The 18,397-nt window shown below is 54.3% G+C and overlaps 3 protein-coding genes across 3 annotated transcripts; all 3 read right to left on the bottom strand.

Moving 5' to 3' along the window:
- Positions 1-2,388: 2,388 nt before the first annotated feature.
- On the bottom strand, positions 2,389-3,411 carry BDP81DRAFT_447691 (heterokaryon incompatibility protein-domain-containing protein; the record flags this gene model as incomplete). The annotated part of the gene is made up of 1 exon (XM_060592211.1): positions 2,389-3,411. The coding sequence occupies one exon, from the start codon at positions 3,409-3,411 to the stop codon at positions 2,389-2,391; it is 1,023 nt and encodes a 340-aa protein (XP_060447336.1).
- A 2,246-nt stretch (positions 3,412-5,657) lies between these two features.
- BDP81DRAFT_314162 (uncharacterized protein) lies at positions 5,658-11,094 on the bottom strand (the record flags this gene model as incomplete). Its single annotated transcript, XM_060583972.1, has 2 exons — positions 5,658-5,781; positions 5,831-11,094. The coding sequence occupies 2 exons, from the start codon at positions 11,092-11,094 to the stop codon at positions 5,658-5,660; spliced, it is 5,388 nt and encodes a 1,795-aa protein (XP_060447335.1).
- Positions 11,095-14,819: 3,725 nt separating this feature from the next.
- On the bottom strand, positions 14,820-17,514 carry BDP81DRAFT_190448 (family 5 glycoside hydrolase). Its single transcript, XM_060582403.1, has 3 exons — positions 16,970-17,514; positions 15,660-16,910; positions 14,820-15,606 (listed from the first exon to the last, which is right to left on the bottom strand). The coding sequence occupies exons 1-3, from the start codon at positions 17,351-17,353 to the stop codon at positions 14,956-14,958; spliced, it is 2,286 nt and encodes a 761-aa protein (XP_060447334.1). The 5' UTR covers positions 17,354-17,514; the 3' UTR covers positions 14,820-14,955.
- Positions 17,515-18,397: the final 883 nt, after the last annotated feature.

Below are 18,397 nucleotides of genomic sequence, written 5' to 3'. Positions count from 1 at the left end.
GCTTGTGCTTCTGAATCATACGTCCGAGTCTGACATTCCGATCGTATCTGAAATTGGGAAGTCTCGACCAAAAAGCAATGATATTTGCTTGTATCAACCATCTTTGATGATGCGGACTGATAAGACGCGGAAGATTGTTGAGCCACTGGGCCAGGTGGCGTCAATTGATTGCTCAATGAGGGTGGTATCGGGGATGATGGATGATGGAAGCTGACAGTGGTGCGATAACGGGACCGTCCGTGAAGCCAGAAAATACTCAAAAAGTCCTTTCTTCCCTTCAAGGTCACGAGAGTCTAGAGGTTCTTCACCTCAGGCAAGTACAGATACGTATAGGTTCTTACCCTACCTTCCCTTGCGAGAGCAATAAGGAAGGTAGCTAAGGGCTACTCGTTCTGTCATTCCTTCCTTTTCATTGTCCTAGAAGTCTAGGCTCTTTCTTCCTTCTCCCCTTCCTGTCTTGCCGGCAGTTTTTGCCATGGCTATTTCCTTCCCGTCCCTTTCCATGTCTCTTGCCGGCCTAAGTTAGGTAGGCGCCGTCTGGCGGCATGTCGTCGCCTTAGGCTCATGCTTCCATGCTTATTCCGCGGTGGCTGCATCATCAACCGAAACACCCGATGCCGCCCAGCGCGCCGAGAATCGATGAACGGGCAGGAACGGGATCGACTTGAGACGCCACATGCCCAAGAGGTTGCACGCACACCTGCCACGCTGCGCATCTGCAAGTACCGGGGGGTCCCTTCCGGGATTGGATTGAGTTGGACACTGGGAGCAACCGCGGAAATAACCACCGAGCGCGACAAGGAGGAAACTGCAGGCGACCCCGAAGAATTGCTTTCGCCCGAAGGAAGGAGCTCGACTTTCGGCCGGGAATGAGTTGCATATGGAAGGCTTCTAGTAATTCGCTAGATTCGCTACGACGTTCCATTCCTCACGCAAAACCCAGGCTTCCCTACTTCGTACCAGCCATTCGGAACATACCCAGACACGAAGCTCGAGGCGCATACGAATACTTGGCGATTAATCATTTGTTCCCCCCCTAGGAGCGAGCCCCTTTTGCTCCAACACCGAATCGAAACCCCAGGCATCACTGCATCGACCTCGTTTGCCATTGCAGCCCCCGATCCAAAGAACCGTCCGAGCGAGGCTGTCAAGGCGCTCAACAGTCCAACAAAGGAGGAAATTTTTTTCAATCCGTCATTTCGGTTGGCGTCACCGCGACTTGTCCAGACTCCAGAGCTCTTTGCGGCTGGCCCAAGCTCCTTTCCCGATTCGACCTATTACGGCGACAATTGCTGCTCCCTTTTGCGAATTGGCGGCTTTCGAACTCCCGATAACTTCCGTCGGGTCACATTCATTCCAACAGAAATGACGATGGTGTCCTTTGAACCTCACATATACGGCATCGAACGCTTCTGTCTGCTCGGTACCTCTGACGAATCCCTCGATTTAGAGATTGTGAAGCTCCCAATAATACGCTGCGCGCCTGGACCCGTCATTCAAGGCAGGGAAAGCACCGAGGTCTTCGCCGATGATGCTCACATTTTCGAAATGGCCGCTCTTCCAAACGCCTTCATGAACGAGCCCGTCCATGTGCAATAACCCGGCGATTCGGATGTCCCCACGACCTAGATCTCTGGCACAGATTGCGTACTTTCCAAACCGGCCCACAGTCTCCCGTCTCTGGGGACCATCGTGAATCCACGTGCATGATAAGTTGTCAACGCAAACCGACACGGCACCCGACTCGAATGAAAATTCTCCGTATTCGTCTGCCTGGGGGACCAGATATATGTGAAGCTCTTGGTACTCTTTTGACTGTCCCGCATCATAAGCTGTGACCTTGAGGCCCGGAACGTTTGCATATAGTCGTTCAACGTCGGGATGCTGGAGCTGCCAGTAGTTCGATAGATGCCCCTGGAAGTTCGTTGGATCCTGTGTCCAGAAAACGAATGCTGCCTGTTCACAGTACTTATCTTTCCCCCGGTGCGACACATTGAATTCCGTATACGGCCATGGCTTAGCTGCAATGATTGCTCCTGGTGGACTTGTCCTTCTTGCCTGCGCGTCGTACTCATTCAATACATCGCAGAGCTTTCCCAGCTTGAATGCTGGGAACCCCAAAGAGTCGTCGGCCAACTTAAGACTGACCGGAAGGCCGACTGGGTTGAATCCCGCTGCCGACTCGTCGTACATCTCTGTAAGCAATGGCAACACTGTCGGGTAGGGTTTATGCATCCAATTTGGCGTCTATGAAGGAATTTTGAAATTCTCGGGTTTCTCCTCGACCGTTTCATCCATCTCATCGGCTTCATCGCTGTCCTTGCCGACGTGGAACGACCTGAGCAGTAACGCCGGAATCCCAAACTTTTGCGCAATCCACTTGGCCATCTACATATACGCCTCCCTAGGAGACATCGTATAGTCCGCCATGATGCCATCGCTCTGCGCGCAAGATATCAGCCCATTATCGGCAAACAGCTTGTCTCTGGGATCCGACGCATGGCTATTACGCGCCAGGTCCAGGAGTCGGAGCAGGTCACTCGAGTCCCTGTACGCCGGCGCTCGAAACTGGAGAACCGACGGCAGCTGCAGTACGTTCAGCAGCCGCGGCTTCTCCTTGGTGTTGATGAGCAAGCCCCGATCCGCCAGCGAGGGGATCTGGAGCTGAGACCAAGGCAACTCGTACCTCCCGCAGATCAACGTCGCCCGCCTGGCCAGCACCACCTCTTGAAGGTTCCAGGCCCGCGAGAAGTACCGCCGTGTGAGCAGCGTCTCCAACGCCTGCTGAAGCGCCAGCCGGGGCAACGCCCGGCTCCCTTCCCAGTCGTGGACCAAGTCCGGATCATCCAAGAAGCGAAAGAGCGCCTCCTCTTCAGGAACGGGTTCCCCGACATAGACCAGGACGCGCTGCGCGCGGGAGTAGATCTGCGGCATCAGGCGCACCTGGTGGCCCCTCTCCTCGACGTCCTGCTGGTTCATGCAGACGGCGTCGATCCAGACGACCCTCTGCGCGCCACGGCTCCGGACGCGCCGCAGCGCCGTCTCGCAGTTGGCTGTGACGGGGAAGGCGCGGCCGTCGAGGGTGATGCGCTGCGTCCAGGCCATGGCGCCGTCCTCACTTGCCCAGGTGTAGGAGATTGCGTCGTAGTCTGTCATGCTGGAGGTGCTGCTGAGGGCGAGGGTGCATCTGATGGGGTCGGCGAAGTCGCCTGGTCCCAGGGTGAGGAGGCGGATGTCTGTTTGGGATTCTAGGGGTTTGTAGACGGCGGTGTCTGTTGTGTTTCCGTCATGTGTTTCTGGCGTTGTTGGTTCGAGGTCGAGTTGGACGGAGCCGCAGCTGAGGCAGCTGGAGATGCCGCTGCTGGTGAAGACGTCTAGGCGGCGGCATGATGGGTCGTGCCAATCTGCCATGATGGCTGTGGTATAGCTCCTCCTCGATATTCCGGTAGATTCCTAATGGAAATGATGTTTCTGAAGTGTTTGTTAATATCATGAGATTGTTGTGAGCTTTGAGTGAGGGAGTGTAAATAGTCGCTATCTTGGCTGCATGTCAGATGAGGTCAGGCGGGCTAATCATGCAACAAGTATGCATAGCCTCAGCAGCTGATTGGTAGCTTGCCATTCGAGGTCGTACGTAGTCTGCCTACTGTGTAAGTTGACCCAACACAGATCATTCCTGAGCAGAGGCCGAAGGGAGCAGGATTTCTATTGATGGGCAATGGTGTGTTTTTACTACCGTATTTCACACGCATATGTGTGTATGGTATATATCTATAAGATAAAGATCTTGATCTTTTAAAACATTACGAGTAGTGTTGCTTGCCATGGTCTTTCCCAAGGAAATGATCCTATACTTTCTATACAAGACCTCCATTTTAATCGCAAAGACCAATAACCGGCAGTTACACAAATTATCACCATGAACCAAAAAAGAGTTCACCCCCCCGGTGGCGAATGGGGGCTACATCTCTTGGTGCTCATTTTGGGATTCGAACTCGGGTACTCTCGTATGCGCTGAGCCTGTCGTCGAGTAGGCTGGTTGGTGTGAATAATTGATTGTTAGACCATTAACCATTCCACCATCCACGCCACAGTTTGACCTGACCCCCGACCTAGAGGGCGCCTGCTGTGCTGGTGACAGGATTGGGATTGAGGGGGGGTATATACCCTTCTCGTGAGTTCAGATGAAAGGTAGGGGGGTCACGTGTGGAAGGTAGGTGGGTAGGTACCTTGAAGGTCTTCCTCCCTGTCTCACGGGAGTATGTGGAAGGTGCGAGCTTACTTAGTCTCTCTTGCCTGAGTCACCATTGGTTTATTTCCATACCGGGACGGAAGCTATGAATAAGCCATACCTTAGCTTAGTAGTGGAAGATGCTCTGGGTTGAAGTTACATATTAAAGCAATGAGATAGGAGAAACTCCAAGGTCTTACTGCTTTGAGGGAGTCCAGACGTTGTTACCAAGACAATGCCAATGTGACGCCTACTTTGTGAAAAGAAGGAGTGCTCTGTTATCGGACCCTCATCAGTACCAGCCTTGCTTTGCCCTTCGTGAGCTTCGTAGCTAGACTCCTGGAGGAATTGAGAAAGTCTTGAAGAGGCGTCTTCGAGAGCGAGTCTCCGAACATCAAGTTGTTTTAGAGAACAAGCCGCAAGGTGAACACCTACTTTTCGAGGTCTCTCGGAACCATCTTAAGGCAACTTATACAGGAAACATGCGGCAAGGCTTTTCCGCTAGAACGAACCTGACATTGGAAAGTGGACTCTACATAGATGAGAAGTCAACACCCACGGGGCTCTTCACGTCTCAACGCCACGCTATAAGTACCTTCAACCCTCGTGGACTTTCCAACATATACCACTCAACCGGTTATGTTGACGGATCCTTGCATGGTAACTCCAACTTCTAGGTCATCATCACTAGAGACTCTGGGAGTCAGAGTCTCCGCCCTTGGCGACGCATACCAATATCCTGCTTGTCCAGGCCTTCAGTGCGCTCACTGCATCGAGTCCCTCCTCTACCGCTTATACATTATTACTATTCTATAGAGACATATACACTATTGAATAAGGCTTGAGTATCGGGGAGAGACGATGAGTACACCAGATTAGTTCACGTCTTCATGAGACAATGTTCGGTCCTTGCTTTACCCGACGACACATCAAGTCTCCCCGCAATCAACATGAAATCGGCGTTATCCAAACCGAAGAGTAACTGAAGAGCTTGAGTGTCTGGTCGTGCTACCTGGCGGAGTCTGGCATGAAACATCATTGACAAGGTCAGTCATGTAAAATACATGTATATCTCAGTCGCGATTGAGTTGTCTCGCACAGTTCAGTGTAATTACTGGCCTCGTTGATATATACCACGCCAGCCCCGAGTCCCAGGCGGAGTCCGCGCTTCTCAGCAAGCGCGTTCTACTCAAAACAAGTATCCAAGAAGCAGACGAATTCCAAGAACAGCATACGCTCTGCGAGAAAAACCAGCGAACCGAATGCGATCCTCCTTGCGCCATCGCTGCAACGACCAATGAGCGTCCCAAAAGCAAGTGTTCATACGACGAATCCCGCCCAAGAAATCTCGCCGTGATACGGTCACTGCCACTCACGTATCCTTTTTCCTTTCTCACTAACGGGAGCTCCTCAAAGCCTTTCTCCCCTAGACGTCTTTGCCACGAATCTTGGAGTACAACACCGTATCGAAGAAGTTGTAGTTAGGGTCCAGCTCGCAGAATGGATGTTGCGAGAGTAGGACATCTGCTGTAGGCCGCTCCAGCGGGTTTCTAATCGGAGGTTAGTCATGGTTCGGTAACCAGCTAGGACGAGACTTACACAGTGAAACAGTCCAACATGAAGGCGATGGCCAACGGACTGATTGTCTCCCGAACCTCGTCGGGGATAGGCGGTGTCTCTCCATTGGCGATCTTGTAGATGGCTCCCACAGCCTCCTCCTTGGACCAGGGCCGTCGGCCAGCGAACATCTCCAGGACAACGCAACCCAAACTCCAGATGTCAACTTTGGCACTGTAGCCCTTGCCCTCAGAGCGGATAACTTCCGGTGCCATCCAGAAGACGGAGCCCTGCATCGAGTTGGACTTGTCGTTACCGTAAATGTTGTCCGTCTTCTTTGAGATACCAAAATCTGAAATCTTGCAAGTACCATCGAGATCTAACAAGATGTTGTCGGCCTTCAGGTCGCGATGCAAGATACCTTCCCTGTGAAGGTATGCAAGACCAGAAAGCATCTGCCGGGTGAGGGATGAGACGACAGACTCCTCAAACTTGCCGTGCTTGCGCAAGCAAGATCCGATACTGCCACCAGAAATATACTCGAGGAAGATACTGATGGAGGTCTCCTTACGCTCGCATCCAAGGTATTGCACAATGTTTACGTGGTCGAGATGCTGCATGGTCTCGATTTCCTGGTCGAGAGCTGCCACCAGCTCACGCATCTTGGCCTTGTCGCCCTGCGCAGCTTTGGGGTTGACCTCGACTTCCTTGACGGCCAAGAACTCTCCGGTCGTGGCATTCATACCAAGATAGACACGACCATATGTACCCTTGCCGATAAGTTGACCCTTGAACCACCGGAACGTGGTCTGGCGCTTGGGAATGGTGTCCTGGGGAATCTGCGGCATGACCATACTGCCTCGCTGATCAGGCCGAATTTGCACAATGTTGGCGTTGAACATCTTTGTGCTCTTTCTCCTCATAAGTACTGATGTATTCTGGGTAGCCTGGCCAGGTTGTGTGGTTGTCGTCGTGGTGAACCGCTTGTTAGCTTCATGAGCGCCGCGGGCAACCTCACGAATGGACTTCATCCGGCCCAGACCGCCCGAGCGTCGAACACTCCTTTGTGCAACCGACGCGACCGACGCAGGACGCTCAAGTGCCTTAAGAGTAGACTCATCCGACCCAAGCGTATCGTTGTCATTATAGAACGACCGGTTGTTGGAAATGGCCGCACGAAGACTCGGTGGTGACGGAGGTGGCGCGGGACGCTTTGAAACTTCCTTCTCCTCTCCCTCGGCAATTGGGGAGGGAGGGTTGGCCTCTGCCTCGCCTTCTTCCAGTACGGGCATATCAAGATCCAAATTAGGGAAGAAGTCGTCGAGGTTGTTGATAAGGGCGTCAGTTGTTGGACGGTTGGCCCAGACATCCTTCTCGACAAAAGACTTCCTCCTGCCCAATTTGCTATCCTCCGACTCCGACTGGGGCGTATTTGGAGTTCTGCGTGAACTCTTACCGCTCCTTGCACTCATAAGAGCGTCATCCTCCTCGCCTTCGGGAGTTCTGTTGCTGGCACTGCCTAGAGACTTGGGGGATGTGAAAGACACCGAGAGCTGCTTTCCTTTAGATCTAGACGTATTCACCGTCAAGTTTGGCCGCTTATCGGTCGATTCATCCGGCGAATCGTCGCCGTCAAAGATGCGAGTGATCTTTGTCGGCTTGGGCTTGGCAGCAGCGATGGGAATCGCAAACAGGCCATCATCCGAGTCATCTCCTGAATCATCACCTCGCTCTGGAGCGGGTGGCGGAGCAGGTTTCTCAAAGCTGACCTCGGATTCAAGGAAATCAAAGTCCGGCCCGTGAGACTTGCGACGGTGAGGTTGGGGTGGTGCACTCGGAGGGAAGTGTGGGGGGTTCATGGAGCTGGGGCTGATCTCTCGCGACGCAACTCTGTGTACTGTTTGGTTTGTTTTAGCTGCCATTCCTTTCTTAGATTGCCGCCGCGGAATCGGAGTACCCTCGGGAGAGTAGTCCGGCACAAAGAAGGGCATGTTCCCGCGACTCCAGGTCAGAGTGCCGGGCGAGCCCGACAGCGCTGATTGAGGGCTGTCTCGGCCCGAAAACGACTTTGCAAAGTCAACAGATGAAATAGCTCCCTTACCTCGGTCTGAGTATTCGTTGCCTAGAGCTGGTTGCGATGACACTCGGTTGGGCGACTTTGATCTTCGGTTGGCGTTAGCACCAACTGCCCCAAGGCCTCGGCCCATGCCAACGAGTGCTGCACCAATTCCGGCGCCAGGCTGGCTCGAAGTCTTCTTCTTACGGTCTCCATTCTGGCCGGGGAGCTCCATGTCCTCAAACAGAGTCGAGGGCCGTCGCGGCGTAGGAGCCCCATCAGCAGAAGACCGCATTGCGTGCCCCGTCTTCCGACTCAATGAGTTGGCTTTGAGTAAGGTAGCTGACGGGTCACTCGGCGGCGCCGGAGGCTTCCGTACAGGGAACAGCACTTCCGGCTTCTTGTCCTCATACGGCGATTGACGTGGCTGATCGAAGTCGACGGTCCTGCCGTGAATGCCATAAGGCGTAGTAGCACTCTCTGGCGTGTTGCCGGAACCAGCAGCTTTACGCCTCTTTTCGAGGTACTCGCGCTGCTTACGCTCCATCTCGGCACGATACTCGCTTGCCTCTTGGGCAAGCATCTTGTCATCCACCCTTTCGCCGGCCATGCTGTTTTGCCTCGACGTCGGGGGAGAAGAGCTGGATCTTGTCCGCGACAGCCCGCTCAGTCGATTGTATGCCTCCTCGTCAAGGGATGTATGCGTTGCGTTTCCATTAGCGTGGCTAGAGCCTTGAGACGCATGTCCGCCTTGACGAATAAAGAACTTGAGGGTGCCTGTTGCGTCAGCCCTATGCTTGCGATTATTGAGAAGTTTCTGGTCGTCCAGGGGGTTGTCATGGTTGGATTTGCCAAGCTCGGTGAGGTAAATTTGAGATGTCGTGGCATCCATCAGACCCAAATTGCTGCATATAATGAGGCGAAGGTCCATGGCCGACTCGGCCTCAGTGATGTCGCACATGCGATAGTTATATCCGTCCATGGTGGCCAGTGCGAACACTCTGTTAGGGCCAGGACGTCTAGACTTGGCCGAATCCTTCTCGTGAACATCAAAGCTGGATCCAGGTCGAATGTCCAAAGACGTTTCGCTGTTGTTTCCAAAGCGAGAGCCAAAAGAATGAGGCTTGAAGCTGAGTGCTGGAGACGTTGGCGATTCCATGTCGTCAGGGCTTGGGAAGCCGTCTTCTTTCTTTTGCTTGTTCTTCCTCGACAAGAAGCTGAGACTGAGGAAACTCTTAGAATCCTTAGCAGAGGACGGAGGCTCAGTGCCGGCTGACCGGTCGCCGGTAGAATCCTGCGGCGACGGACGCCCTCCGTCTTGTCCGAGCCGCCGAGGCTCGCCGTTTCTAGTGGCTTGAATAATGTCTGCGATGTTCATTCCACTACGCAGCATTTGGGTAGCCTCAGGTGGGATACCTGACCCGTAAATAGCGGCGTTAGAAGACACCGAATCTGTGCTATTCCTCGACCTGTGTCCAAACTTGGTTGAATGAGGAGAAGCTGACAGGTTGCCAGCGGATGAGGGAAACAGCGAAGCACTTTGAGGATGTGGGCTGCCGTTTGGGCTGTCGGTTCGTACGGGGGGTGGACGGAATGTGCCCTCGCCGGACTCGCTGGCATTTGGACTTTGCCGTCGGATTCCGTCCACATCAATTTGCTTCATGATGTTCCTGTGACTTGAATCTGAACTCATGGTGCTGTTCAGAGTCGGCATGGTCGTCGATCTCGTTTGCGAAAATCGACGGCCGCCAAAACCAGGCCCCGGCGCTTTGATAGGCGTCTGCCGTCCATCAGTCTTTGGGTGTTCACCCACACGGGTAATCATACTCACGTTGGGAGACTCTGCCATATCCGTCCCAGCGCTAGGTAAGTTATTGCCGTGGCTAATTGACTCTTTCCGGCCATGCGACGAGACTTTGGAGGGGTCAGCCGGCCGGCCGGTTACGATGCTTCTTATGAGACGTCGCATTCTTTTGCCTTCTTCTCGCTCCCGCGGCTGATCCCAGCCCGTCCCGCTGTTTGTGCACTCGACGGCCAATCTTGGGTACACTTGCTGGTGCATCATGCCAAAGTTCCCCCGACCGCCGTGCATACTGCCGAGCTCAAGGAAGTGAGCACCTTGTAGATTAAGTCCCTTGAAAGTCTCCTGCCAGTCCTTGGAGAACTGGTTTGTAGCCAACCACAACAGCACCTTATCCAACGGCCATTGCGCCGCCAGCTCTGGGTGGATGCTTGACGTGATCGTCGTAGCGTTCGAGGTCGTTGACATCCCACGGCTGTGCATGGCTTGAGCGTACAATCTGTCCCTCCCTCCTGACACATCGTCTTGCGGCGTGGTCATTGCCGTATCGCCGCTAGTCTGACTGTTGGTAGGCCATGAGCTCTGGGAGGTTGCCGAGAATGTCGCATTCTCGTCAAAGCCGCCCAGACCAGGTATTCCAACCCCTTCGCCGTACGTGTCGCCTTGTGGGATGTAGGTTGCCGACATGACATGTTCGTTCGGTGGAGGTGGGGGCGGTATTGATAGTGTCGTTCCCGTCGCAACCTGCGCGTGTAACTTTGGGTTGTAGGCCTGGTGTTGTCCCGGCGGGGGAGGTGGCATATTGAAGCCGCCGCGGCCATCGTACATGCGCCCAAAGGCGCCGTGCCATGGTGCCTGGCCGGCCATTGCGCTTCCAGGCGGTGGTCCTGGAGGCGGTGGGAGCATCATCCCGCTGCCTCCTGTTGCGCCAGGAGCAGAAGGGAACCTCGGAGGCGGAGGAGGTATCGACATCATGTTGCTCATCTGGCCTTGCACGGGCGGCGACATGGGCGGCGGTGGAGGAGGGACCTGGAAGGGTCTCGAAGGATCGGCCGACGAGGCATGTCGTTGGGTGTTTTGATACATTGCCGGCGGGGGATGCGGGCCAGCTCTGGTAGCTGGCCTCGCGGGATCGAGTCCGAGTAGAGGAGTGGTCGGAACGGAGCTCGCAGTCGAGGCCCTTGGGCGAAGACCGCCGGCGGAGAGAAAGTTGGAGTTCCTCGGCTGAGGATACGGCGAGAGAGCGCCGTTACCGTTGAGGTTTAAGGACAGGATCTTTGGTGTTGTCGAGGTGGACGAGGTATGGGTGGGCAAATCGTTGACGTTGAAGACGAAGCCGTCGAGATTGTGTATCTCGTCTCTGGATCGAGGCACAGATGGGAATGGGCTCGAATTTCGGTCGTGGGTATCAGATCTGGTCGCAGAGCGTTGGCGCGAGCTGGTGCTCATGGTATGCCAGGTATGGATGGTATGGGTACGCGGCACATGGCAGGGGTGGTGGTGTGGGCTGGTGGGCGCGAGCGGGCCTTCAGACCGTAGTCATGTTGCGGTAAGGCGGCGACCGTCGCTGTATTGGCACCAGGGCGTTATGCCTAATATCGTAGATCGTGTTGGTCGTCTTGGCGAGCAGCTGCTTGGGGTTTGACTCTCGCGGGCGCGCTAGGTATTTCTGGAGGAATTCGTCAGGTTGGAGGAATGTTGAAAAGAAGAAGACGACGACCAAATGGGGGATTTTGAAGAGGGGTGGGTGGTATGTGAATGTAAGGTAGCAGCCGTTCAATGTCTTTCAGCTTACGGATGTGGATAGGCAGGCTGGCAGGGTACCGGTATGTTGTGCAAAGGCGGGCAGATAGAGACAGAACAGCAGACAAACCCACAGAGAGAGGACGGCCGAGTACCTCGAGTAGGTAGTGCCGTGAGTAGGTACTTGGTAGCGCGCTTAGAGAAAGGCCCAGGGAGCTGCCGTGGATGTGTGTGAATGCTGGAAGCTGGAGGCTGGGCCGCGACGAGGTGCGTCTAACTCTTTGGGCTAGTGTTGGCAGGGTATCTGTTGACTGCAGCGAGTGGCGGCAGAGGATTCGCAGATGGGATGAGACTAGTCGAAACTGGCGTGGGAAGTGGACGTTGGCTTCGGCTCTGGCGTGCGTTATCCCACGCAGGAGTTTTGGCGGGGGCGGATGTACCGTGCAGATCTCCGGGCCAATGAAGGCACTGTGAGTGTGTGACGAGGGGCTATTCGTACAGCCTACGACAACGACCTTTGCGCAGGTCGCAGGATGGAAGAGTACGACTCGTGAGATGCTGGGTGTGGGCTTCGGCGCAGATGAGACAAAGAGGCAATTACGGTTACTTTGTAGAGATGTGAGGACTCGACGAGGGTCAGCAAGGCGTTGAGGGGAGTCAATCGTATGAGTCGTCGGAAACAGCTTGTACAAGTAGTGTGATCAAAGACAATGCTCATGTGTCGTGGTGTTTCTGTGTTCGTGGTGTTTCTGTGTTCGTGGTGTTTCTGTGTTCGTGGTGTTTCTGTGTTCGTGGTGTTTTGTCCAAGTCCAAGAAGTTGCGTCTTGTTCTCGGCGCGCAGTGCAACCACCTAAAGGAAGTTGGGAAGTACCCCGCAGACCATTGGTCGAGATGGAAGGGACCTACCTGCCTGCTTGACTGATTCCTTCCTCAAGCACACGACATCCGAAAGGTACGTTCTCATCACAACTACACCGGCTTACTCAGCTGGAAGAGATGGAATTCATTCTTTCTCCCGTCGTCTGTAGTACTCCGTAGGTACTGACTGCACAGATACACCAGGATGGTCTTCTCCAAGTCAGCTAAACCCAATTCCAGCCTCATCGCAAGATTCAAGAGTAAGACACACCCACTCCGCGAGAAAGCAGCTAGACCCAGATCAATGAATCCACCCGCGACCCGACGCAGGGCCCCGTCTGTTTCATTTGGGCCTCCCAGGTTTGCATGGGGCCGGGTAGCGGGTGCCCACCTCGCGCTACCTTATTAACCTGCCGCTCTAACACGAACAACTCATTTCAACTTGGCCCCGTTTGGGCCTTTGGACGAGATTTTCCAAATTGAACGAGATATCAACAAATTCAACTCCCGGTTGCTGTTATCGATGGAGATGAAGAGTCATTTGCAGGTCACAAAGTAAGGGGCTTGCTGTTCAGATGCACAACTAATAGATGCAACATATCCGTACATACTCGTCGTTTTCGCATGAGCGACTAAGTACAATCTGCCCAAGTATCAACGGTATGAAGACTGTACGGACTCTACGGAGTACTGAATGCACTCGAAATACCAGCAATGTTCCCGGCCGAGCTCTATCTAAATGATCACCAACAAACAGCCAGAGCCAAGTCTACAGCACTTAAAGCAGCAAGACACACAAGCGCTCCTTCAACCTCCCCGCCGCCAGACCGACGAACCGGTGAGCCGCGATTCTCGCAAAATGCAGCCAACCGGCCGCATCGCTCTCGACGTCCCATTCGCCAGAATCCGACAAGCGCCAGCTTCAATGTCTCCGGCTCACCTCGTCCTCCCACCTTCGGCTTACCAGCGTCTGCTGTCCTTTTTTGTCTTTGTGAGAACAGATTCAACGCCCAGAGTGATTTCAAGTTTCAACCGTGCAAAGTACCCGTACCGCAATGCGGTCCACCCCAGACCGGCCGCCGACCTAAATCCCCGCCCCCCGGTCCCGCAGGACCTATTCACCTTGAACATTTCTCAGCCTCAACCTCAAAAAAGTAGCCACAAGCCCTCAACCCATGATCTTCACTCAAACTTCACTTTCCAAAAAAGCACACTCCGTACTAGAAATATCTGTGTCTCGACCAAAATAACTTCTCATATACTGTACTTAACCTCCAACGGAATCGCTCAGCAGAGCTCATCCCTCCCTCTCAAGGCCCAAATACCCCCGTATTGCATACTCACCACATATAGCAAACACACTTATAACAATTACTATTACCATCCCCTTCTCGGCAACAGTTCGTTCATCGCCGGCCAAACGGCCCAGCTGGCCGACGTCATCCCCCACCACTGAAACCAATATCCACAACTGTCCAAGTCATCGACGATGAACATTTGTGATGCGATCAGGACAGTCTACCTCCACGATGAGACAATACCAGTCACTACCACCACCGCCCACAACCATCTCAACACCAATCATTCCGTTATTGTCCACGACTTTCCCTCAAATACTCACCCGAAGCTTCACTCGCAAAGTCCCAAGGAAAGAACTTCAGAACCCAGGCCACCCAGCCACCCAGCCCTACAACACTTCATCGCTACGTACAACCTCCTCTCTACCCTCCCCCTTCCCAATATAATGGAACTGTGTTGTCTACACAAGCACATACGACCACACCCATCGGAAAATTCGGGATCCCGTCCGCTCTCCCATAGACAAGCCGATGAGGGCCAGATCAGTAGTTGAGTCGGTGACGATCAGCGAATACCTGGTGTTGTATGTTTTTTTTGTTTTTTTTTTAGCCGACCAGGTAAACGTGTAGCTATTCATCTCTCTTTCACCCAGGTTGGAGACCAAACTGTCTGCATCCCCTTTCCCCCACGGTATGCCATGTTACAGCCCGTGCCGCCGGGAGCCGGGAGTGCATGAACCACCCAACCCCCGAGCAGCCGACACAAACGCACGTCATCGCTGCATCAGTCAAGCATGAGACAAGTTTCCTGGTGGACCACCAAGGGCGAGGAAAGTTTCAATGCAAAAAGATCTGCCGCTTTACTGTTCCTATCCGAATAACCGTTGTCATGGGGGAGTGAATACCTACTACTAAGATTAGGTCGGTAAGGTAGCCAAGTCAGCTAAGCGCAAAAGTTAGCTCATAAACGACATGCGTGTCATCAAAGACTAATGTACGGGTAGTCTTACTAAGGTGGTGGGGAAATATCGGTCGGATTCTGCACTGTCTTTCGGCTTGTCTTGCCTCGCTTGCCAGATCTGGATAATCTTTTGATGTCGGAAGAGGTAGTGGGTGAGGCCACGCTCCGTTCACCATCATTTCAACGTGTCACGAGCAACTACGAAGTGGTATTACATCTCAAAAAAAGGTAATACTCTTTATCAACTCCCTGGTAGCCAGAGGTGTGCCTTGAAAGCCCCAAGAAATACCTCCTCTTCCTCATTGCTTTAAACGTAAGAAAAAATATGCTTGCAATAACCACCTCTTGACCATCACATCATAGGCGGGCCGCGTGGGGGACCCTATTCGTGTCTTTGGATAATCCTCGCCTTACAACTCGTTCCATCCCATCCCAGCCGTAACCCACTCTTCACATAACGCTGCACCTAGCGTAATTCTGCTGGCACTGCTCCAGGTATCCCATATCCTCCTCGGACCCTTCGACAATGTTATGCTGCCTCACCAACCCCGTGACCCGAAGCGTCTGCTCCCCATCCGCGTGCCACCACTTGAGCTTCTGCACAAGCGGGCCCTCGTCGTCGTCCATGCTGATCGCCCACTTGCCCGACGACACCTCGACCGTGCAGTTATCCTGCGGGTAGTGGAACTCGGGCAAGAACACCACTGTCGGCGCTTCCTCGGATGGCGGCGCCGCGGCCTTGAGCTTGAGCGTAAACGTGCAGCTGCGCAGGTCGAAGCCATACTCCAGCACGTCGCCCGCCACGACGAAGGGGGACGGCCGCACAAATGCCTCGGCGGCGCGGAGGCCCGGCGCGTTGGTCAGCTCTGGGTCCTTGGAGGGGGCGGATGATATCGACGGGTTCGTAATTGTGCTCTGTAGGTTTTCCGGCGTGACGGTCGACTCATCGGGGACGTCTCTGCTCATGGAGTTGCGCTTGAGGTCTGAGGACGGGTTGGGTGATGGGCTGCGGGGGAGAGGCGACATGGGTAGTGTCTTGTCGTCCAGTGAAAAGACTGACAGATCCTCGCCGTTCCAAAGATCGCCGTGCTCGTGTGTGTTCTTCGATTCATGTTAGCTAGGGTGACATCGCGTGTGAAAGATGGCCAGCTTACCTTTGCAACGTAAACCCACAGGCAGTGGCCCTCCATACCCGAGCCTTCGGCACCAAAGTAGTTGGCATCCAAGGCAGCTGACTGGTCCGAATAATCTCCAGTCTTATACGCCTTCTTGTTGCTCATGTCGTATGGGATACCGAACTCTGTCATAACACATGGGTGGTTGCCCATCCTGTCTAAGCCTTCCTGCCGCAAGGACGCAAGCTGGTCCTTGAAGCAATTTCTAATAGCAGTTTCCCCGACCTTGACAGAAAGCGCCTCATGCCAGTATCGCCCACGCAACACGCCTACAACGTCCACGTTCCACACTCTGTTCCATCGTTTTGTCATGAGAGTAATACCATCGTACCAATGCGGCGAAAACGCCATCATCGGATCGTCGTCGGCGGTGCCCTTGATCTGTGGTGGCAGCTCAAGTGTCGGGTATTGCATCAGCATAATGCAGTTCTTGTGAATAGGCCGGATAGCGTCTCTGTATAACCGGTACGAGTCCATGAAATACGTATTAGTAAACTCCGGGTGGTCAATCGTCTTCCCGGTCCTAGGGTTCTTGGAGAAGTAGTCCTTCTTGACCAGGGTGTCTGTGTTAGTGTCCCAGATACCATGCTGGGCCCAGATGCACTCCCCAAGCTTCCAACCCTCGTCTCGCTTCCAGCCATATCTCGAGTCATCGTAGTCGGCGGGCAGCCAAGCCATCTCGCCGTGGGGGTCAATCAGCGAACGGCCGACCTTGTACGGGCCCATGCCGCCCATGTCCCACACTTCCACCTCGCAGGCGCGGCCAGATCCAGTGAGGAGCGTCTGCCAGATCGTCGGGCACGAGCCCTTCTTCAACTTCTGCGCGTTGGGGATGATGCCGATATCCTGGTAACCAACCAGACCGCAGCCCGGCTCGTTCATGCTCTCCCATCCAATGACGACCTCGTTCTCGAGGTCACCGGCCTCGTGTATGCGCTTCGCGAGGTGTGCGCAGGCGGCGACGAAGTGGCCCTGCAAAAAGTCCTGGATGTTGATGCCGTTGATGATGCACTTTGGCGCAAAATCCCTGCCGCCAAAGTACATGGTGAAGATTGTCGCGGCCGCGAGACGCCAGTAGTTTGTCGACCAGATCATCTTGGGGAACTCTTCGGGCTTCGGGTATGTGTTGTGCACGATCGCGGCCTCGGTGGCGGAGAAGCTCTGCGGGTTGAGGCCGCAGGCGTAGATAGTCCACATGGGGGCGCCAGAACCACCGCAGTATCTCGACCACTGTAGGGTTTGTTAGCTTTCGGAACCCACATGATGGGGGAGAGAACGGTCGAACATACCACATCCTGGTGAGGGTCCATGAAGATGTAGAACCCATATTCCTTGGCTATCCTCAGAATCTCAATCGTGTGCTGGATCCATTCTTCATCATAGCGTCCCGGGCCAGCGGCTTCGATGGCCTCCCAGGTGAAGACGTAGCGGATGGTGTTGTATCCATAGCGCTTTATCCTCGAGAAATTAACGTGGGCTTCGTCCTTGGGAAAAGGACGGTTGTGGAACTTGACATTGTCGCCATCGAAGAAGTCATCGCCGATGTGCGAGGGCTGGTCGGGCTCGCTGGGAAGCTTGGCGTCGGCGGCGACGTTGAGGCCTCGAAGCACGACTTGTCTACCGTAGCCGTCGCGGAACTGGCCGTCTTCGATTGTCAATCGGAATGTGGACATGACGAGGGCTGCTTTTCTCGAGATCTAGCGGTGCTTCTCGTTCGCTCTGCCGCCAAGATGCAATGACGATGTCCTGGAGCTTGGAGGGGGAAGAGAGAAAGCAGCTTTGGGGTTTCGAGATAGGAGAGCACCAGGACACGCACACGCAGCGAGCGAGCGACGACGGCGGACTGAACGGGTCACTAAAGGTCCGAGATTGGAATAATTGGGACGGTTCGATGACGTCCCGACGGGGTGCCCTGATTAGCGGGATGCGCAATGTCAGTCGACGGGTGGAGGTACCTTATCGGGCCCAGCGTACGGCTTTAGCGACCGCCAAGCGCTAAATCCTTCGGGGGCCTTTGCCTTCAGCGAGTACAAATGCCTCCCCCTGCCGAGCAGTAATTACTTGGAGCTGCCCGTTGAACAATGGAACTGTTTTTGTTTCCGTAGCTACGAGTTGAGTTAGAGGACAAAGCAAGCAAGTCAAAGAAGAGCAGAGGGAGAAAACATGTACCCACTAGGCTCGACAACTACGAAAAGCAGACCGTCGTGGGCTTTTAAGAGAAAGTCACAAACGTCACGCCTACCATAGCGCAACGCCGCAGCCTTCATCTGAACGCCCTGCAGAGTCCCGGACAATGCAGCATGAGCCTGTGAGGTGGGAAACAGCGTCTGCGTGACTGCACCTGCCACCCTCGCTCGTTTTCGTGTTCCACCTGTGACCCCCGGAGCCAATGGGAGCCCTTCCCAAGGGATTCTAGCGGGGGTCAGGCGGAGGCACCGCGGCGTCGGCTCTCGCTTGAACTCCGGGCTGACGCCGCCAAATAGTCGGGGGTTTGACGAGATGGAGGTGGGTCTAGACGGCCCGCTGGCTCCGGAGTAAGGTCCAGCTTCTTCCCCGAGCACCTCACTTACACGCAATAAGGTACGCACTACGATTCAAGTAGGATACCTTATACGACACCACCATTCAACAATCCAACTGCATCACTCGTATAAGTTTAGCCTATGCGTATTCGATTCTGATATTTCTACAAATTGTACCAAAAGCAGGTATCATTG

This window comes from Colletotrichum phormii, assembly GCF_030913505.1.
Source record: "Colletotrichum phormii strain CBS 102054 chromosome Unknown BDP81scaffold_6, whole genome shotgun sequence".
Classification (NCBI taxonomy): domain Eukaryota; kingdom Fungi; phylum Ascomycota; class Sordariomycetes; order Glomerellales; family Glomerellaceae; genus Colletotrichum; species Colletotrichum phormii.
This window is presented reverse-complemented; position numbering and strand designations above follow the sequence as displayed.